This window comes from Ambystoma mexicanum, chromosome 3p (genome assembly GCF_040938575.1).
Source record: "Ambystoma mexicanum isolate Mex_15411 chromosome 3p, UKY_AmexF1_1, whole genome shotgun sequence".
In the NCBI taxonomy this organism is placed as follows: Eukaryota; Metazoa; Chordata; class Amphibia; order Caudata; family Ambystomatidae; genus Ambystoma; species Ambystoma mexicanum.
Window position 1 is genome coordinate 376,786,710 of NC_090925.1, and position 23,108 is coordinate 376,809,817.

Here is a 23,108-nt window from a genome sequence, read left to right on the forward strand (position 1 = left end):
CAAAGTACCTGGCGTTGTAACGTTCCTGGTCAGGAAATCAACGGCCCTTCTTGAGTGCCCTCCCTTTAAGGCAGGAGTCACGGGTCGTCGAACGTCCGACGGAGAACAGGTCGAGCTACGATGGTGAAGTGACCGTGTCGTTCCTAGCGGTGCTCGTTGACGGGGAAGCATAAACATCTTGCAAGGAAGAGGCGTGCGGCGCACCTCGGTGTCGATAGTTCTGGACTGCAAAGAGTTTGAAGAACTGTGGCCCAGCAAGGGCATTGAGTCGTCAGCGTCTCTTTGGTCTTTGGGTGGTGGGAAACCCACCGGTAGATGCTCCGTGGCGAGTCGACCGTTAGGCCTTCTCCCGCAGGATACAGCAGCGACGATGAGGATGAGAGCGTCCTTGGATTCGAAAGTTCTTAGGCAAACGGGAGCACGGCGGCTCCAGTCGGCGACGGCGGTCATCGTCAATGGCTGACAACAGTCCGGGCGCTTCTCCTTGTGATTCCGCAGCAGTCCCTGTCTCGGGTCGGCAGCCTGTCGAAGGTCTGTCTACCAGGGAGCTTTGGCAAAGATCTGCTACTGCACGATGGTCCCTCGTAGCTCGGGAAGAGGGTGGCTTACCAGGTCCTCTCTGGGTCAGTCCTTGGAGGCACAGCAGCTTTCAGATTGTGAAGGAGAGCAACAGCAATTCTTCTAATCCAGCAGGGCTTCAAGGTCCAGCTTCAGTTACTCCAGTTACTCATCGTAGTGGACTTCAGCTTCTGAACATGATTCCTCGCAGTGAGAGGTCCCCAGATATACTGTTGATCTTCCATTCATTCTGCTGGGTCATACTCAAGCATCCAATCACGACTAAGGGCATTCATGCAGGCAGGCAGCCAATCCGGCACACGGTGCATTCAGGCCATTCACTTCTCTCCAGACACTCACAACAAGTTATGTGTATTGGGACAAGTACCCAGCCATTCAACACTCCACACTGCATTCATACCGGTTTCGGGCAGGGCTGTCTCAGTCATTGTGTCAAACACCAGATACTAGACACCCACAACATAGAATGCGTATTCGTCACACACTCCATCCACCCAGGTCCCACCCACAGGCGTCCCCACAACATATGGTCATTGGGAAGGCTCCAGCCAGTCTGGTCAGCACTTCCCCACACTCCCATATATGGAACTTCCACCCAACAGCCAGTCAGGGGGCAGGGACAGAGTCAGAGCTTCCCGGGACTTCAGGAAGATCAAGGTAACAGGCAATGGAAGGCAAGAGGCTATCGGGGCCATTTTGTCTCCATCAGGAATCCACTGATTCCAATAACAGGTCCTGGGCATCCCAAAATGGAGGACGCTCAGGGCACCAGTCAATTCAGCACGGAGCTGCCACCAGCCCGTACCCTGCTCTGTGGGTCACACACAGGTGCCCAAAAACATACACTAGGGGCACAGGGTTGTACCCCCACCCATGGGTGCCATAAGGGTATACCATGGGTCTGTTCGCCGAAACCAAAGGAGAGAGCTGCACCGCCAGGAGTCCCACATGAACTCCTGCGCGGAAGACACGACAGAACACACGATAAAAGGCAGTAAAGAACAAGGATACGGAGGTCCTGTCCCTCCGATGCATTTCCAGCATCACAAAGACCCCGGAGATAGGTGCACATCCTTTGCTCATGGCCCTCTGCCTGAAGATTTAGCATAGCAATAGTGCCCTTCCAACGGTAGTCAATCCATGACAGGCTTCATGAAAGTTACACTCTGTCGTCATTTACTGTATTTTTACTGTGTCATGTTGTACAAGTGACATCACAAGATGGGTTTATTTTAATTAAAAAGTAAAATAACGAATTGCACTTATAAAAAGACATTGTTGGCCTAACTTTCCTAAACAGCTAAAAGCGTGCACTCCTCTCCAAGCATGCACTACATGAAAACTGTACACTGCTACTCGCTCTGTTCCTTCTATGCTGCACAGCGTGATTACACTACTACATAATTATACAGTTATATAAAAAAAGATGTACATTCAAATGCTGTTCATGTGAGCATTCAATTGCAGAATGCTTTAATCAGAAAAGGACTGAATGCCTTGCATAACCAAGCATGAGGCCTGCTCAGGGTAAGGGCTTCACCAGAACTTTGAAACACAATTCACAACATGAGTGCCGACCATGATAGTGACATTCCCATCTCACATTAACAAGTCCTCCAGTAAGCGTTAACCCCTATCAGCCAATGTGCCAAAGTAAGACAAAGCCTAAAACGCTGACAGTCACTTTGTCATAGAGGGGGGCATCGTGTTATAGCACAAGTAGGGGTGATAATCCAGCAATATCCTGAAGTGGATGCTGGCTGTCTAAGAATGGCCTAGGCCCTAATGACAGAATAGGTAGGATAGGAGTTATTGGATTGACTGTGGTAGGGGGATAATTTGTGTTATTTCTGGACATAGATAACCACATGTGTTCTACATTTATGATCGTTTACGAATAGAAATGGCAGTAGTGGGGGTATAAATAGAGTACGGTGGGAGCGTAGTGTGCATCTGTGTGCGAGCAAGCTGTCTCTAGCCCTTCTTAAGGAAAGCCACCAGTGAGTTTATGATTCAGTAGGAGCAGTCATGAAAGTAGGGGGCTAACATAGAAATGAACAGTGGCCTCATACACTTCCTGCACAACCTCTGGGCCGGCTGGTCAAGATTAAGTGACACCATGCACCTTCAGAGCCTCTTGCTTGTAAGAGAAACTGAAGCCTGTGACAAAATGACTTCTACCCTTCAGTAGTGCAAGCAGGAGTAGTGGCCATGCCGCCTACGCAGCCCTTAAAGTTCTACAAAACAAGAGTGATGCCATTCACAGAGGTGAAATTGATGCTGGTAATACATCTACCTCCTGTGCCTTTTGTGGACACGTGGGCCGAGGCCAATCTATAGTCTTAAAAGGGGAGTGGATGTGAACCAGTAGTAATCCAAACAGCAACATACAACAGTCCAAAATAAAGTAATGTCCAGTCAAGTTTCTGTAATGATACATATACTGTAATTAAGCACGCCATTTGCAACAATAACTAAATACAAAAATGCTACATAAACCCACCCCTGTGGAAATAACCCAGATTAATTATGCAAAAGAGAAAGATGAAGCATTCTGGGTATTGGAACAAGGGTGAAAGGCATCAAATACAACAATGTTCTGAAAAGGATATGTTCATGCGCGAAAAAATGGATTAAAAGTGACCTAACCAGTCTCTGGGGTTCAAAGTGGGACCGGAGGGCCAATTACCAATGAATAATACCTTCTTGCTGCTCTTGGCAGTTCTTGGCACTGTGTGAGCGGTACAAACTAAGCTCAAATGCAGCAGTTGTATTGTTCCAGATGGGGAGCACGTTTTGAGTTGGGGTTGAGCTGCATTTCACTGCGATTGGAGGCAGTGTTGAAAGAATACGGATTGTGAGAGGCACCAGGGAGGGTTGGATGGTCGCCAGATGGTTCAATGGCAAAGATGCTGGTGACTCGATGCACGGGTCGAGACAAGGCATTTCAAAGCTGTGTTTGAGAGTTGCTGTTCATTGGGCACACCAAGGTCGGTTCGACAATTGAGTTAATCTTTGACGAAAATGGTTCAAAAGACACCTCAAATGGGGCAGCTGTAGTGATGAGCTTCTTGTTGGAGCCGGGGGAAAAGATGTGCTCAGCTGCTGTGGTGCAGCAGCAAACTGGTTAGAATGGGAAACAGCGCGTTTTGAGGACCGGGAGAGTGCCAAAAGCAGCACCAGAGGGTTCTGTTGGTTTTGAATGTGTTGAGCAGGTTTGAAGCACTGCTCAAAGCTGTTAGATGGCAAAGGACAGGGATCTTGCTGATCTGGCTCTCAGGTTGCTGTTAGTCCTGGTCTAGGGGCCAAGGGACAACACAGGTCCTTGTTCTCATTCTCCCAAACATGGGGGAGGCTGACAAACAAACCCAGTAAGGTCCTGGGTACCGATGTAACTGGGAGGCCGGTCTTGCTCCAGTAGCTGGTCACCCCTATTGGCCCTAGGGATGGCCAGGGAGCAGAGCTTGCCTCTGCCTTGGATCAACTGTCTCCATCTCACAACTGAAGGACTCTGGAAAGAACTGCTCTTCCAGTAGTGTCCAAACAAATTCTTCCTGAAGTATAAAGATTAATCAAAGAAAGAGTGGGGGATCCACTCTCTTACAGGCAAAAAGTCAAGAGGTGATTGAACAAAAACAAGCCTGCTTTAAGGGACCCAATTCCTCTTCTCGTGACAAGTGGCCTTTGACTTCTTGCATCATACCCAAAGTGCTTTGTGCTAAAGGGAATTAAGCAGACTGGAAGGAAGGAGAGGTACGGAGAGAGACACAATGCTGGAACACTTCCCCACTTGTGCAGAGTTACCCTTACTACACTAACTCCGCCCCCATCCCAGACCCATAGCTTCAAGGGCCCTTTGGTATGCAACACCCTGGTGCGAGGCTGGTCCATTTGTGTAGGGTGTGCCATGCTATTCCTGCTGAGGACCTGTCTTGCTGGAGAGCAGTGTTACCTGACCTCACAAAGGATCAAATGACAGGCACAGTCATTCACTCTCTTGTTCTGCTGGCTGGTAGGCTAGGCCGTCTGATCAGAATACATAAATCCTTCCACAGCTGTCCTGGGCTCACAGTGCTGGCATATGTATGATACAAATAAGGTGTGTCTTCATATGGTTATATGAATAATTATCCACAATAACCAACAGTCAGGTATGGGTTTATCTGTGAGATTTTGAAACACAAGTGCAGACTTTAAATGCAGCCACTGCGCTGAAGTGACTTGGCTGTTATGGCAGCTGTGGCATGGGCACCTGCGACCTCTGAACCTGTTCTGTGCCACTGGAGAGCAGGCACTGCAGGTCGGGAGACTGATGCAGCAGGGCACGTCTGCCACTATGCTTTTGCATGAAGCTTATATGTGGTCTGGTTAGCAGGCCACTCTTTCCAAGATGGAATTACCTGCATCATTGTATTAATTAATACAAAATAAATCAGGGCTTCTACACCTTTGCCAGATGGCAATTCCTCACAAAGCCCATATGACTTTTTAACATGGATGCGAGTACATGTTGATTCCAAAGGAGATTAGCTAGACAAGGGTGCCACCAGCCTCCTCGGGTTATGCACCTCACAGACATACAGGCATGCTGGATTTTGTTGGTGTTTGTAGTAAAGCTGTCCTGGAAACACTGGTCCCCTCTTGTGATGCGCCTGCCTGGTATAGAAGTATGTTGGATTTTCATGTAGATCGTATCATTAGTGAAATTGGCCTGTGGAGCAATGGCTCCTCGTGTCACTTTGTGTGTGAGGGCCATTGCCTTTAAGAAGGTTGCAGCCTGAACCGCAACCCAATGGCACCCGTTAGGGCTCAATCGGGGAAGGCAATGTCTTTTGAGTTTTCCAGTAAGATGTTGAGCAGTGGGTATGGGGCCGAAGTGGGGATACTGGGACAGCACTCCTGGCTGGTACTCCTTCAGGCAGTGGGAGGAGAATCCGGATCCTTCTGCATTGTCACTGATGGGGGAAGTTCTCCTTGGCCATTGGTTTAATTAACAGGAAGTTTTCAAAGCCCAGAAACATCTGGGCTCCCTGCCTATGCCTTTATCCCAGTGGGTTAAGCTTGAGTGGTCGGAATGAGGTTCCTCCGTGGTTGGTGGCCTCCAGGTCCAGCAGGAGGGTCTCATTCTTTCCTCTATAAGCTTTGAGCCATGCCATTCCACATGCAAGCCTCAGTGCCTTGGGATCAGTTAGCCAGCGAGTGAACACTAACAATGACATGTCCTAGACAAGGGTAAAGATATCGGTTTAGGCTTGGATTTGGTGTCAGCTACAGGTAAATTAAAGCTGAATTACAGTGGCTAATACTGCTTCGTGTACCACTCATGTAAGACAAGCGACAGACCTGATAGCAGGTTTGGGTCGGAATGGGTCAAAATATTGTGCTGGGCACTAAAAAATGTTCTCCTCATTCACAAATTACAATTTGTTACTTTTCTTGACAAACATTGGTAGTATTTGGGTGAACATTTGTTGGGACAATGTGTGAAAAAGCTGCATCCTATAGCCCATTGGAGTGGTAACGTTGGTTACAAATGGCAGCAGTGCTTTCTGACTGACCGTTGGCTATTGCCCTATTGGCCGCTACGGTCGGACTAGAATCAGCGTCCACAGGTAAGTAATCAGTGTCCATCAGCTTTCCTTGCTCTAGACTTGCGTCCTGGGCAGCTTGATGTACACATCCGATCTACAAATGACGTTCCACAAGCAGACATGGGAAAATAATATGTTCTTTCAAGAAAGCATGAGAAGAACTTACTACAATGTAAGTGGGAAGAAATCTCCAATACATTGCACCTCCTGATGTAGGCGTTCCAAAAAGGGCACTTGGATATTGCTGTTGCTTCAGCGGCACAGGTCCTTTCAAAGCTCTCACGGAACACCCCTGGGAGCTGTCAGAACCAATGAGTGAAGTTTTGTGTAGTGTTCACAGCAAGAGTGGCTGCTTCCTGCACTTTCCTGAATGTGTTGGGTGGGTTTTTAGGGCTACTCCAAGATTTCAATATGGGGATACTGTAGACTGGCCCCTACTCTCCGCATGGCCACCAAGCACGACGCATTGTCGGGGGAGGGGCTTGGCGGGGAGTAGTTCAGCCTTCTGCTGAGAATGCCAAACGAGGGGCCAACCAGTGTGAGTTGTGATGGTGTTTTTGTCAGAGGACATCTTGCACTAAGATCACAGGCTAATTTAACATGGACTACCTAACACATCCACTGAAGGCAAGTAAAAGCGGGGTGCCACAGACCTGGATCAGGTGAGCCCTGGCGACTCATATAGAAAAGGACCCCTGACCCTCCAATAGTCTTTTCGAGTGCTCTATTTCCAGCATTGGCCCTTGTATAGTTGACCTTCCAGAAGGTGTGGCAATTGTGCATGGCACGGCGCGAGGTGGCTAGGACACCTATCTTACCTGCAGAGGTTTGCTTTAGCTTCTCGCTTTTCTTTTTCCGCCACTTCCACGGCTTGAAGATCCTGCCCAGCGTGGCCAGTTTGCTGTTTCTCCTCACTGGTGGAGTACGAATCCCAGAGCCCAGATACTCCAACCGCAAGGCAGGTGTGTGATCCATCTCATCTGCAGAAAAAAAAAGAAAGTTGTGTTGAAAGATTTGCACTTTTTAAGTTTTCAGGCTGTTTTTGGTCTGAGGATTTTGCGCTTTTTCTAGTGGGCAACCTCCTTCGGCAATCTGCATTAGATTTTAAAGACTTTCCCCTTCCAACAATCTACGTTGACAATATTTATTCCCTGTCTGACATCACCAAAAAGAAGCAAAATTACATCTCTAGTTCGGGTGACGAAAGCATGAACCAGTGTCTTGCTCCGGTCAGTGCCACCTACCGCACCCGCAACCCCCACTCCAACTATGACTGCACACAGGAACACGCCATGGGCCCCAACAAAATATCATGAGTGAATACTATGGCAGAGGTTATCAAAAAATCACATTTTTGACATGTTACTTCTACGTCTCTTCACAACTTCCAAGTTAAAACCATGTTTACAAAGAAATCCAGCATATCCTACTACTGTCAGAATATATGTATAAATTGCACCTCATTCATAACAAAAAGGCCCACTTGCACACGATGGTGGTGGTGTGACAGGAAATACCTTACTCCTGGTTAAATTACTCCATGTCAGAGGAAAACATTAATAAACATTTTTCTCCCACTCCAAAATACCTTTCCAATTCATAGCTCTTCAACACGCTTTTATATGCACTTAAATGTACTTTCTCTATTCACATTCATGTGCGCTTTCATTTATTTTCTCGATTCACATTCATATGCACTTTCATTTACTTCCTCTATTCACATTCATATGCACTTCAATGTACTTTCTCTATTCACATTCATAAGCACTTTCATTTACTTTCTCTGTTCACAGTAATATGCACTTCCATTTATTTTCTCTATTCACATTCATATGCTCTTACATTTACTTTCTCTTTCGGGTGAAGCTAAGGGTAGTAGGCAGCATTCTCTAATCAGTCCTATTAATGCATATAATTGCAGTGTATTTCTTATGGAACGTAATGATCCGGAGTGTCTCTTGGAGAAGCTTGAGATTGATATTAAGCCCGTCTGCTTCCCCTTTTCTGTAAAAGTTGATGATCTTAAATACACATTCACAGTTCATGGCAGACAGCAATCCTGGTCCCAGTGTTTAAAAGAGGAATAAAGACAGAGCCGGGTAACTATAGATTGCTTTCCATGCTTGATTGAACTGGGAAATTATTTGCCTCTCTGCTCCTCCAGGAGCAACAAACCTGGGTTGACAAAGAAGGTATATTGGATAGATTCCAGAGTGGATTTAGAGCTGGTTATTCGACCGCCCACAATTTGTTCGTTTTAGACAATTTAAGCACCAGAGCGCTCCGACCTAACAATCCGCCACTGTGTGCTTTATTAATTGACTTTAAAGCCACATTTGATACGGTGTGCAGCGTCTCTGGTAGTAACTTCACATGTTGAGCTGCCCCCCTGGTATTCTATACTACCTTAAATTACTCCATAAGAACACTTTGGTGTGTTTAAGACTTAATGCTCAGGGAACAATGAGCGAATCCATCAAACAAAACTGAGGAGTAAAACAGGGGTGCGTCACTGCCCCCCTGTTATATAATTTATTTGTATCTGATCTCCCAGCTTCATTTGATGTAGTACATAATTGCCCCCCTAAAGTTGGTAAAACGTATTGCCCTGTGTTGGCATATGCCGACGAGCTAGTCATTCTTGACCATACTTTTAGTGGTATTCTGAGATCTGCAGAAGGGTTATGGGCATATACCAATACCAACAGCCTGGTCATTGACCGGGATAAAACCCTATTGATGTTATTTACTGGCAAAAAGACCTCGTCTTTGTGTCCGGGCCTTAGAGATTCCTTATACTGCCTCTTATGAATATCTTGGCGTACAATACGATGCCTGTGGAGGATATCAGTTGTGTATACAGACAAGTATGAGTAGAGCGGCCCAATCGACTACTCTTATGTGTCAATTTAACAGTAAAAGAAGTGGGTACTCTCTATGGGATGCTCGGCAACTTTATATCCAGTGTTTGGTGCCTGCTGTGATCTACGGACTTGATTCTCTGTTACCAATTGATTTGAATTGGCTGCAATTAGTAGAAGGAAGGTTTTGGAGGAAGTTATTAGAGCTGCGTGTGTGCCTACGGCTATCATTAGATTGGAAGTGGGCATCCTTTCACTAAGGTCACTGGTGTTGAAGAAAAGAGCTGAATTATATGTCAAGATGTTAAATACCCCTACCAATTTACTTCTGGCCAGTACGGGTGAGGTTGTGTGTAATGAAAATGAGAAGTCCAGCCTTAAGAAATGTATGGATATCCTTTTCAAGGATATAGGTTGGACCCCCAAAAGGGGTGACAGCTTTGCTGTCTTAAAGTTTACTTTATGTAAACGCATAGACTTTTGGGACTGGCATGAACATTTTGCTCATCTGGGTAGGCTGAAAAGTTATAAATGTATCCCTAATGTTCTATATACGTTTAAGAAACTGAAAAGGATTGTGAATGTGTGCCCGCACTTAGTCTTAGAAGATTTATTCTTCTTCTTCTAAGAACTAACCATCTGCCAGCCCTGTCTGTTGCTGGTGTGGAGCACTCAGTTCCCAAAAAGGAGCCTTACTGCTGCATATGTTTGAATAGAGCTGTCACTGAGACGGAGAAACACGTTTTAACAGAATGCCCCATTATGGAAAAAATGTATGCAAGGCATCTTGGCAGATTTGTTCATCAACTGGAAACGATTAAAGATCTTGCATTCTGGTACCAGTGTATTAATACAAGCAATTGAAGTATGCTCATGGCCATATTCAGGGTATCGGTTGCTGCTGAAAAGCATTAGAGTACAGATACCTAAGCACTTTGGGCATATTAACGAATGTAGACAAAAGTTTTGAAAGCTTTGTCTGTGGACGATCAAAATCGGGATACTTAGCAATGTTCATCTTAGCTAAGCCATTGAATAACAAGATAGAGTAGATTGCTTATTTTATTAATTATATTGATTATATGCTTCTATTGTGGTTTCATCGAAAGAAGTAACCATTTAATTGAATTCAATGAATTCCACAGAGCGCTGATTGTTGTTTGAGAGTATGCATTGTTTTCTGATTCTATTACATTTAGGTTTATGTTTTTAAGTATGTAAAAGCTTTTAAGTATATATTATGCTTATTTTTATATTTGTGAAAAATGTATTGGTATTTTGCATTTATATGTGTAGTTTTCTTTGTAAAACTATATCACAGTAAATAAATAAATCAAGGTTTCTTGGGCAAATGTGGAGTTTTGCGAATACACTTGGAGACACTTTTTGTGGGTCCTCACTTTGGCTGGCCGGGTAGTAAATTGCCCTGGCATATGTACGCAGCTGTGCATAACTTCGGCCAATCCCCCTCAGTAGAACATGCTTTTGTTTTGTGAAGTAGCTGCTACTTAGACAGTCATAAATCACAACTTTTTCCTGCCCTAAGTTATGCATACTGCAGGAAAAATATCACCACTTTTTCTTATTCATTTAGCTTTGTAAAGTGCAACATTCACAGTAAGGTGTTTTGGCGCTGATTAACACCATATGATGCGGTGACCAAGAGAGCAGAAAATATGGGGATTGGTCAGCGGGTGGGTACAGCCAAGCGTTTAGTGCCTTCCTGAAGGTTAGGTGGTCATCTAAGCCTAAACGTGAGCCGGTAGGAAGTTCTACACTGTGCTGGCTTGCACTGAGAAGGTCCAGCCACCTTTTCTTGTGATGCAGACTTTGGGTGGATACAGCAATCTTTTGTTGGATTACCTCAGTCATCTTGCTGGTATGTGTTTCTGGATTTTATCAAGGATGAGATAGACATGTCAGGAGGGTTGGTGCTGTCATGGTATGTGTGCAAGTATCCAATGCAATCCAGTGCAAACGCTCTGCAGCTTCTTGCACCAGGCGAAGCTTTACAAAGCTCACATGATAGTGTAATACATTGGCTTGATTGCTAAAAATAACAGTTACCAAAGCAGCACATGTAACCTTGGATACAAGAATCTAATTCGAGAAACCGAAAATGTGAAGCCTGCGATCTTCATTAACAATAACCATAAATAAATAACCCGGGAGCAATGTTACAACTCAATCGTGAAGCCAAATAAAGCCAGCAGCTAAACACCATCCAAATGTAAACAAAGAACACAGTCTATTTCACGCCAATCTTTCAATAGGATGAGAAAGTATTAGTTTGACTAAACAATGTAATGGAAAGTCTAGTGCAGAACCATATAAGTGTTTTTGTAATAATTGTGTTTAGGTTGCCGCCGTTATTTTACCGTGTCTGCCTTGGTGGATGGCGGTGGCTTGGTGGATCTACTTCAAGGTGAGCGGGGGCGGTAATTCCCCATTCACCAAGGCACTTCCCCATTCCCATTTTTGCCCCCATATGGCATAATGGGAATGGGGAAGGCGCTAATTACGGTACCGCAAATTGCGGAACCGTAATTAGCTCCAAGGTCCCTTTGCGGCACCCTACTTTAACGGCTGGTAAAACCAGCCATTAAAGTCGGGTCCCGCAAAGGGAACTCGTAGTAAGGCGGTAAGGGTTTACCGGTACCGGTGCCCTTACCGGTACCGGTAAACCCTTACCGCCTAACGTGTAATGAGGCCCATAGACTTCAATATCTCCAGCCATAACCAATACCATTACACTTTCACATGCAAAAGGATGAAGCCACAGAAGGAGGTTTGCCCCATTAAATGCTGGGCTGTGAGGGTCCTGTGTGTGGTTTGGTTTGATGCTGGTCAGTGGATTGGTAACATGTGGTTATGTTGTGTGAGGTGCCTATGCACAGCCTTCGTTTCACCAGTAAAGAAGTGAACTCACTATTTTATGTTCTCTCTTCACATGGCGACGAGGAACGGATTGGACCGCTGCAAAGCCCAGAGTTCGGGTAACGCTACAGGGCCCTGCACAGCCAGAATGTTGTGGCGGGCTACACCTTGACAGAGTGCATGAGAGGGGTTTGGACACGGACATGCACGGACTCTAGTAGGACAGTGCACTTCCTTGACTGCACTGGGCCATGCCAGCAGCCTGTGGCATAGGCCACTTCTGCTAGTAGTGGTGCTTCTACATTTCCTGACGTCAATTTCGCGTAGGTGGACATTTAATTTGGGATGGACACATTTTAGTACCTTTGTTCGTCTGCTAAGGCGCGAGTCGGAGGGTATATAATATATATATATTCCATTCACTCCTAGGTACTTCTAGAGCCCATCCATGTGGCAGCATGCAGCACTTTACAAAATAATATGGAAACATTGAGGCGATCTGTCAGGAAGTGGCATGTCCAAAGTGAGCAGGGTATTGTGATGCACACTTGAAGGCCGCTAGCTACATCCTTTGCCATTGTTCTTGCGCACAGCAGCACTCGCGCCACACTTGCAGCCATCATGCCATCCCTCTCAGAAAATGTTGCCACCCTCCATCTGGCCTGTGAGCATCATAATTACTCTCACCCAACCTAGCACCCTCCCCACCTCCCCCAGGATGCATCACCCACTGTGCTCTGCACAAGACAGGCCCACAATACCTACAACACAAGCTCACCAGCACATACCTAACAGAAACCTAAGATCAGGCACCGCACCCCTCCTTGTTATCCCCTCCTTCAAATCAACCAGAATAGGGGGGGTCCTCCTTTCCACCAGGCTCGCACTGTAGGAATGCGATTCCCCTGCACAACTGCTGCTTAGTGGATCACCTTGCCTTCCAGAAGGCCCTCAAGACCTGCCTCCTCCCCCCAGCGTCCTGATGAACCCTTCCGCCTCCCGTGTTATTTTAACCCCATGTCAACTAGGCTGGGGCAGCAAATGAGACCCTCAAATAAAGTACTAAGCAACGCAGAGAAGGGAGGACCCCAGCAGAATGCAGGACAGGAACAAATGAAACAAGAAACCTTCCAAGACACTCTGGTAAGCATCACACTCAATGCCAATGGTAGCTAGCCGCTGGCACAGCCACCCACCTGCACTCATCTGCAATCACACGCTACTCGAAGACACATCGCACAACACCTCTGACATTAGAATGCGGCTTAGTCCCACAGCAAATATTCAATTTGGCTGGACACAATCAGTCTTGCCCACCACTACTGACCGTCGTATTGGCTAAAATGCACACATGCATTCTATACTCCTCTGGCGAACCTCCCATTTCACAGACTTCGGTCTTCCAAGCGTGTTCCCCAGCAGCGCTTTGTGACCATACCAGTGGAAATAGGTGCTATACAACTGCCATATTACATTAAATAGGGTGAGCAGTTGACCCTAATGCTTAAGGTCAGTAACGGAATCACAGGCAACATATCCTGTATATGCTCACAGGGAGTCAGGCCAAAAGTGAGCACAGTTTGACTTTTAGAATACAGGGGGATTATTATGTATCCACACCAGCTAAATGCACCGTGCTTAATTCTTCACTAGGGTATTTCAACTGACCCTCTGACCCCTCACTACAACGAATCAACATACGCCACAGACAGTGGACATAAGTCACCTGCAGTGCTATCTCAGTGAAATTGCACTGTCTATCAATTCATTGCATCCGTCCTGTGACAACTCTCAACACTAATGCCATGAAGCGGGCCTTTGTCTGCATATTTGTCACTGCATGCCATTTGCAGGGTCCGCCTCTTGCTTTTTGTGATTCGTAGCTTGTATTGGGTGATGACAATAGTCACTCACAGTAGTGAGCAAAGGGCTGGAGAGCTTGCCACTCATTAAAGTGGAGTGATTTGTGTTTTGTAAGTGGAGAGGGGGTAGCCTTCCGTTGTGAGCAGGGACTGACAGGCAAGACATGTGCCCACAAAGCCCAAGTAACCCTGGCACCATGGATTGGTAAGGGGAGAGGTAGGCCACCAGGGATTAAGATATGCATGTACTATTCAGGATACATGAACCTCACACACATTCAGGACATGGCTCCCCGCAACCTTTACTAGGATATTGAACCGGAGGTGTCTGGTGACTGTACTCCTTGGTGGCTTGCAACATCACGATTACTTCCGGATGGGGAAGGGTCTGTCTTCAGTGTACACAGCACATCCTGGGGATATCTAGACCTGGATGGCTGCGCCTCACGGTGCTCTCAACATGGACCACATGCGTGCCCGTCTGGCCACGAGTAGCTAATCACAGGACTCCCGCCCTGCAAGAGTCCATGGCCTCTGAGTAGTGCACCTTTGAAGGAGACTTGGATGGAAATGCACACACATCATTTCTCCCGGTTTCAGTTAGAAATGCACCAATAGTGAAAATCCCAAGGGATCTTCTAGTGTGGAGTTTTAGCCACAGCCGAGGGTCCACGTTGATACTTGAGGGACCAAAAGGGAGAGGGGTCTGTCCATGATCACATGCCTAGCACACAGGCGATACGTCACCGCTCCGATCAACTAACATCTATGGACATTTCATTCTGCCGTACAATTCATGCGGCAGGGAAATGGAATAGGTTGTTCTTGTTCCCATTATCGCGCAAAGGGGAAATGACATCTTGTGATATGACAATGCGCAGCTCTCAGCATTAACCCTTTAGGATCTGAATAGTTCTAAAACATCCATGGATCGCTACATCATTAGAGCGTGGGGACAGCTAAGTGTGGCGGTGACCGTCACATCCCGTCCTCAGCGCTTCGGACAGGATGGGGGGGGGATCCTTGCATGCATGCCTCTTGTGAAGGAAGGTTATGAACCTATGTATTAACCATGGTGTTTTATTATTAGGTGACTAGAAGTCAAGCAGACTTGAAAGTAATATGCACAGTGATTGCATGACTGAGAATGGTGGGCAAGGGACCGCTTTCTTAGTACATAAGCTCCCCGGCTGAGGCTGCTAAACTCCCTGGGCTTCAGGAATCACTGTTGCAGCAGACCACAGAAGAGTGGGCTCTATCACTGAGGTATGACCTGGCAAGGCTTTACTGGAGCTCTGAAAGGTCGATGGATGAGTGAAGCTAACAAGTACATTTGCCATTGCATACAAATTGTAAACAAATATTTCCTCAAGCAAGTGATACCACTGCAAACGCCAGGTGCCTACAGAACCCAATAGACGAGCTCAACAGCAAAACCAAGGATCTCTGGTCAAAGTAACCAAGCAATGCATCGACCATCTTCTGGACACACCCTCACTATTACCTCCCCAAAAAATCTCCCCTGAAATAAAATTAAACACAAGATTAAAAGACTACACCAGGAATTTGAAAGCAACGCCTGAACTAATGCCACACAACCCAAATGGACATCCCTCAAGGATCTCACCCACCACACCTTCAAGGACAAACTCTCATCCTTCAAGCCCATGGCCTACACAGACGGGAGTCTACGTCCTTCCATCTAGAAAACATTGACCACAAAGCTCTCAGTTCCAGACTGATCATCATCCATTCGTACTCTTGTCATCTTATCTCTAATCTTCAACCTACTTATGGAAACGCATCAGCATACTGTTTGTATTCAACTGTGTGTGAAGGTAACCTCAGTTGATGACACCCGCTACTCAGGGCCCGCCTTGTAATAATCCAATCACGCATACCATGCCCTTATCTAAACTTCAATCCAGCCAAGACGAAATCCCTAATGCTGAACAAGAACACAGGCTTCCCCAACATGCAGAACTGATTGCCAGCAATGAATGGCGGGGGCTTCAGCCCACATTTTACACCCGGACTCAAGTCCATAGGTTTTCACGTCAACAGCTAGCTGACCTTTAAACCACACACAGCAGAGAATATTTCGACAGCAAAGTAGAACTTTTCCACCTATGGAAAATCAAGCCATATTTCAGATCTACTGTTCAGGCCCTGGTTCTACCTCGCCAAGATAGGCGATGCTTCCTGCTCATGGGCATACCTGCCTCCATTTTGGCACTACTGAAGAGAGTCCTCCTCGCCGTGGCATGCCTTGTAGAGGATCTACAGAAATGTGACCAATTAACCCCAACCTAACCGATCTACCCTGCTCCCATTGCCTCCTTCAAACAAGCCTTCATCATCTTAAAGGCCAGTTGCATCCCTTATAAGGCGTCAATTATGCAAATCCCCACACTGTTCAGAGAAGCTCTCCATTTCCAGAGAAATCCAGAAATCATGACCAGCCTCGAGCTCCAAAAGTGCAAGGGAGTGAAGACCGGGAGGCAGGCTTCCTCTGTCTATGATCACAGGCTTTGGAACACCCCCCCCCCCCATCAGTATGGGAATTGCTCCCACCGTGCTACAGTCTGGAAAGGAACTCAAGATCCACCTCTTTAGGGAGCACTGGACCTGAGATAGCCAGATCAACTTTACCCTACTTTCAGCCATCCTGTGTTTCCACACCTCCTACTCTCACCCCCTTTTTGACGTTCGCCTCACCTACTTGTAAACCATCTCATTTATCACTGCTACCTGCTATGAAGCGTCCCCGGCACATGGGCCTGTGAGCTGCTGCACGGTCAGAGCTACAGCAGGGCATCTGGTGGTCAGCCTTAAATGAGCCATGAGTGTGAGCATGTGCGCCTTGCAGCACCCTTCTTCCTATCTCCTGAGGGTCGCGCCACACCACACCACAGATCTGCTCCGCAGCCTCCCGCTTAACAGCAAAACAAATCGGCCACTTTTGGCATACGCAGCCGACGCCTTGTTCCACTGCCCTCCATTCTGCGTGTCCCTCGCTCTTATCCCCACCCTGCAGATGGTCTCCGCTGGCCTATGCGGCCGACATTCTCAGGGCTGCTATGCTCCCCCTGTGCTTCCTTTCCTCGCCCGCAGCCGCGGCTCTGTTTTCCCTTTGCTCCTACTGTGTCCTGCCTTTTGTGGCACTACGTCAATGGCACTGCGAGCTACCCCCCATTTCTGATTACACATGCCATGTATAAAGCCTGCAACTGTGTTGCCCTGTGAGGAGCTACCCCCACTTTTTTTTATTTTGTATTCCTTGTTTTAATTGAAACAATTTTTACAAGAATAAGAACACATCCTTCAAAACCTTTGAGGTATAAAATGTCAAACGAAACACAAAGCACATGAAAGCAATCATCAATGAGTAAAGTTCTTATAGCAAGGTAAGATTCTCCCTTAGTATGTTGTCATCGTCACCAATCTCTGGTGGATATTTTTAGATCAGTTTCTTTGACATGTGAAAGTCTATACATTGTAGAAACTGCGAGACTGCTATCACATCACTGATGCGTTCGCCTTCAATCAAACGTCTCCACCAAGATTCCTCTTCAAGTGTTACCAAATCTTTAAACAGTAGTCCCATATGAGTAGTCCTTTCAATTGTCAGTCCCTTACAGGACAAGGTGTCTTAGTGTATCCACTTGATTTCGAATTGCGCAGAAGCGACGTGTATTGGAATGAAATCCCCCTTATATCTCTGATCTCGTTGGTCTGCTAAATATTTAGCCATGCTCTCATAAAAGTTGTCCTTGATATTTTATTGGGGAATTTTCCCCAATACTGTCTAATTTCATGCAGATGAATAGCTGAGGGGGGAGATGTGCCACTAGTTTATATTCTGATGCTTTATTCGATGTTTGTATCCAATCCAGCTCTTCCATTTTCTTTTTCACCTTGGTTGTATTAAACATCAGTTGTTCTTCTTTGGAATGTATCTCTTCCAACTTTGTTCGATTTTTTTTCCCCATTCTGCAAAGTACCTTGTTCTTGCCTCCTTTCATTTCGATGTTTATTATGTCAAAGATCTTCGAGCATTCTGACAGGATTACCTTCCTATAAAGCATCATGGTGCTTCTATCTACCCTGGCTTGAAGTGAGAGGGTACACAGCTCTCGACGTATCGGTGGCAGTGGAGTTGCCTTTGGAAAGTTCAAAACCTGTCGCCAGAATTAACCCTCTAATTTTGGCCAAGTTTCTTTGGGAATCATAGCCATTGCATCTGCCCCGTAGGTCAGGGAGGGAAAGACCTTTCCTTTATAGAACTGTATTAATGGGACAATCGTTAATCTGCAAAATTTGTTTTCCATCGCCCTCGCTTGGGCTGCCAGATTCTTTGCCTTCGTGAAGAGTGCTTTTTGCATGTTCGTTTTTGCATGTTCGTTTCTCTTAGAGTATTGCTCAAAATGACCCCAAAGTACTTAAAGTTCTTCACGTGTTCAATCTCTGTACCTTCCAGATACCACTTTGACTTCTCGTTTTTACTCATTATTTGTTGGCCATCATTATTTTTGTCTTTTTCTTATTGATCTGAAGATTGTCGGTTTGGATGTATTTGACCAAATTGTCGAGCTGGCGCTGCAGTCCTATTGCGGTCTAACCTAATAAAATGAGATCATCCGCATATAGTAATCTGGAGATTTTCTCCCCTCCCACTTCTATTTCTGCTAATACATTGAGGCTCTGGGAGTGCCAGTCTGAGATGTCCCACATGTTCTGCAACCCTTCAGACATGACTTCCTTCCGTCCTTGATTACCAGGGGTGTCCCCAGGAGGACTGGAACATCTGGAGTTCAGGGGGGGTATTGTTTGTGGGTCTCTAGCGCTTCTTCCTTTTCCCTGCCCCAGAAGCACTTTGCTCCTTATGACTGGAATTCCTTGCACCAAAGCCAGAGAAACCTTCAACCGTCAGTCCAGCCCAGCGTCCAGTGGTGGTGCCGCCTGCTGAAACTGCCCATCTAGGTAAGTTCTCAGGTCAAACAAAGAAAAAAGACTTGCTGGTCCAACTGGCAGGACATCCCTGGCCCTCCACAACAAAAATGAGGATCCCACCCATGGTCAACATGCCACATGTAGAGGAGCTCCACAAAAGGAGCGCCCTACGGCATTCCAAGCAACCCCAGGCTTCTGGGCCGAGGCCACAGGTTCTGCACCCTTTGGCACTCCAGATGCTTTGGATTGAAACTTCCATAAGCCCTAGCCTGCTCGGGCACGGGTGAGGGACTGTGGACGATAACCACCCTAGTACACTGCCTGACTCAGCTAGCCTGGGGTCACCGGAGGAGTCTAAATCGGTGATAAAAAGGCAAAGTAGGCTTTTTAGATGAATTACACTGACAAAATGGATGCAAGAATTGCGAAAATATGGTTACGGTGCGCCAAAAGCATACTGAAGAGAACACAGCGAGAGAGGATGGAGGGAAGGATGAGATTAGGAAGAAAACAAAAGGGAGGAATTACAGTACCCTAATTACGCAAACACGCTGCTAAGGTTTGGAAAATCTATCCATTTACGTATATACGAGGAAAAACATGCTCTTTTGATCTCAAAAGAACGTACAATAGAGAAGAAATCAGATTTGACGGAACCAGTGAGTGGGCAGGGTGCGGAGGGAAGTAAATGGAACAGGTATCAGGGACAATACCTGGGTGGACTTACATTTATAACTTGGAGCTGAATTGGCCAAAAATGTATGTCACTTTATGGGGCTGAAGGACCACTCCAGATAACCGTGCATTCCCAGAGACGGCCCCTCCATCCTTCCCAGCAATAATGCCAGAGCCCTGGGAAGCGAGGCTGCCTGGAAAAGCAACGTTAGCACCGTGTAGCGCCGATCATGTTCCTCGGTGTGTGGCTGTGCTGTCCACGGACAATGAAAATAAACCCGGTAACCAGAGCCCTGGAGAAAAGCACATGGACGGCATGTCCTGCAGAGCACAGGTCCCGCCAGGTGTTGCGTACATGCGTCGCCTTCCTTCACGGCAGCAACTCTCACCTGTGGGGCAGTCGGCTGCGATGAATGAAGGAAGCCAGAGCATAGCACGGCACAGAGCAGAGCAGAGAAGAGCGTTCAGCATTACACCGACACATGCAACTACACATCGCACATAGGGTAGCAGATGTAATGTCATGTAGAACGCAACTTTAGCCATATTGCGGGCCTCCTGGCGCGAGGTTTTGCAGCACAGGGTGTGAGGCTATTGGGAGCAACGGGAGAGGCGAGGGGCTAACCCTGATGTGTTGATGGATGCGGGTTCCAATGAACCCATGTGAGTTGGAGGGAAGATGTTTATGTCGTCATATAGACCCCCAGGTGAGACGCTAATGAGAATTATCTTGCGAGCAAGGGCAGGTGTGGCAAAGTGACTGCTGCGATGCAAGCAGGGGTGAGGGAGTCTAGCGCTACACTGTCAGCTGCTGTATCGCGTGTGCTTCTGCTGGTACAGGTGGGTGCTGTTGCAGGTCCAATTGAATAGCCACTGCTAGTTGCCTGCGGCTCCTTCTCCCCTTTAATGCTATGACTATATGGTACTTTCACACAGGCGATGGCTGGCTAGAGTGGCTATTGACACGTGACCTGTTCGAAGGGCCGCGCCGTGGTTGGTGTAAAGCCGCGGTGTGAGTCCTGGTGTGTTGGCGTGTGGGTTTGTGTAGAACTGCCGTGTCTAGAAACATTTCGGACTCCAAAAATGTTCAACCTAAAAAAGGGAAGCGTAAGATCTGACTAAAAAAGGTGACTCTCCCTTGTCCTCCTCTCACCTTACCATGTTGGAAATTCCATTTGGCCAAGTATAGGCATAGCTGGAAAGTTTCCCAGTTCCATGCAGGACTCTTCGAGCCAGTCATGTGCTTTCCCCCGCACTGCATGCTGGGACTTGCAGGCCCATCCTTACAATAGGAAAAACGAAACCGCAAGTTCCAGCATGCAATTGGAAGCAAAAACTCGGAACTGGCTGGAACTGGGAAACTTGGCTGGTAGGTTCAAGTGGTTTCCAGAACATCCACTTGTGGTGCATGAGTTATGGCATTGACCTCATACGTACAGCCGGAACATCACCACAATTTCACTGGCTACATTAAAACCCCAAGTGAAATCAAGGGGCCCCAATTACTAGTTGCAATATGCACATGGTAACACGTCGAATTTTCACCACAGCAATTCATTAGTTGTCCCAAAAAAAGGATCCAGAAGAAACCCTGTGTAACTGGTGAACGGGCAACTGTGGGCAACATGGCCTGCTGACAGATCCCGCCCCGCGCGTGCCAGGGCTCTGCTGGCCAGGGACAGCTCTCCTTCTCTGGATGAAAGAGGGCAGTTTCATGCGCTGCCTCGGGCGGGAGCAATTCTTTCTGAACAACTTTATGAGAGCCTCACAATTCACAGAGGCGCAAACTACGTGGGGCTGGGGGTCAGGGCAGCCTGCTTCCTTCCACCCGAGCCGGCATCCTACAGACCACCCCGCTGAGACCTGACAGGGAACACTGCACTCCTTACCTTATCTTTTCTTGCTCTGGCATCAGTGACCATGGAGCAATTATAGGGAGGGACAGGGGGTTTTGTCCCCCCAACTTCTGTGGCATGGCTTTTGTCCCCCCCATCTTTAGGAGGGAGGGCAGGGGGACCGCAATCATCAATTATGTAATTGGACAACGCGAGCCCGGCTGGGGTGCCCAGCAAGGCTTGCGCTTTCTCATTACATAATTCTGAGATGCCTGGCAGCCGCGCTGCAACACATTCATGGCTGGGATGCCCTGCGTGGCTCAGTCCCTCACTCTGGCTGGCCTGACTCAAAGTCAGCAGACAGGGTGCTGAACTGGGTGTTGCAGGGCCTAGCGCCTGTGCTGTCACACTAGCAGCAGCACTTTCGGCAGCCAGCGGCACAGAGCATCGCTTCCCGGCTTCATGTTCATGCGATACACAGACAGGCACTAGGAAGCTCATTCAGCTTCCTGGTTTCTGTCTGGAGGCGCATGTGTGCAACGAGGTTAGGTCGGTGTAACATGAGACGTGGCACAGGTGGCATTTGAAAGCAGAGCAGAAGTAAATGTTAAAAAAAAAAAAAATGAATTATGTTTGTGTATGTTTGTTGGGGAGCTCTGTCCAAGCCCTTTGAGGCAAAATACATGCACATTTCCTAATTAGCATACGGATTGCACCAACAGAAGTGACTTCACAGAAACGGACATTGCAAGGCGCATCATCAGTCTTTGATACTTGGAGGCACCATGGAAGTGACTTTAGAATACGTTGCCATAAATAAACCAAGTGACAAATAACTTTGTGGTGCAAAATACCTAAATTGCACTATTGTTATATATGGAGCAACTCTATAGTCATTAGACTTTTCCATTAGAATAGCATGATGCATTAACATAAGCTTTGAAGTGAATCAGAATCACTTGCAGAGCTGCAGATAAGGCACTATGTGGTTGAATTATTTGCCCAGGATCACACACTTGGTTAAATGGTGAAACTGGGATGTGGACAATGTAAGCGACCGTGCACATCTTTCCAGGCTTAGATGATATAGATACTTATTAAGGTTTTGCTTTACATTTTTTGTGCTTATTATATATATAATACATATAACATATCATTATTTATAGCAATGCATTGGAAGCAAACCACATTACATAATAAACTAGCCTTTCATAGTAAAATAACCATACACTATATACATTGTCATAGAAATATGTTGAGCAATGGCAGTATGACTTTAGTTTCATTCTCCCCATTCTGCATGCAAAGTCACAATAGCATCATGCAGATTAATGTGAGCCTAACAAATCCCCTTGGGTTTTAAAGCCATAGTCTTATTTCATAAAGCATGCAACATTATGCACCCTTCTCACTTCTGGTCACTCCCTCCCATTCACATTTATAAAGGGACAAAAGTCCCTGCTAATAGTACCCCCTCCCTCCCACCAGTGCCCAATGGCTCACATTGTAATGCTCTGTTCATACAGAGCAACGTGAGGACCCTCTGCTGCCCGGAGCTCCTGGGGACATTGTCCTGGCAGCGGGACACCTGTACCATTCGGAATGGGGAAGGTGTCCTGCTGCCAGGACAATGAGCCTGCTGAGCACTAATTGTTCAGCACGTATTGTCCTGCCAGCGGGACACTTTTGCCGTTGGGCACCCTCTTTGAGGTGCCGAATGGGAGAGGTGTCCCAATGACAAATGTCCCGGTCTGGCTCTTAAAAGAGCTATGGGGGGGCAGCGTGACCACCCCCTTGTGACTCTCCCGCTTGGTACTCCACTGCTTGGAGCCATTTGAACACAGGAAAACATACCTTAAATTTAATCAGTCAGAA

At 46.8% G+C, this 23,108-nt stretch overlaps 1 protein-coding gene across 4 annotated transcripts in view; it reads right to left on the reverse strand.

Moving 5' to 3' along the window:
• The window catches only part of PHACTR3 (phosphatase and actin regulator 3), a 1,074,680-nt gene that overhangs the window by 518,860 nt on the left and 532,712 nt on the right, over positions 1 to 23,108 (reverse strand). For all 4 annotated transcript variants that reach the window (XM_069651038.1, XM_069651037.1, XM_069651041.1 and 1 more), the window contains one exon: positions 6,989 to 7,150. In XM_069651038.1, coding sequence (XP_069507139.1) covers positions 6,989 to 7,150 — 162 coding nt within the window. The remainder of the gene's footprint in view (positions 1 to 6,988; positions 7,151 to 23,108) is intronic.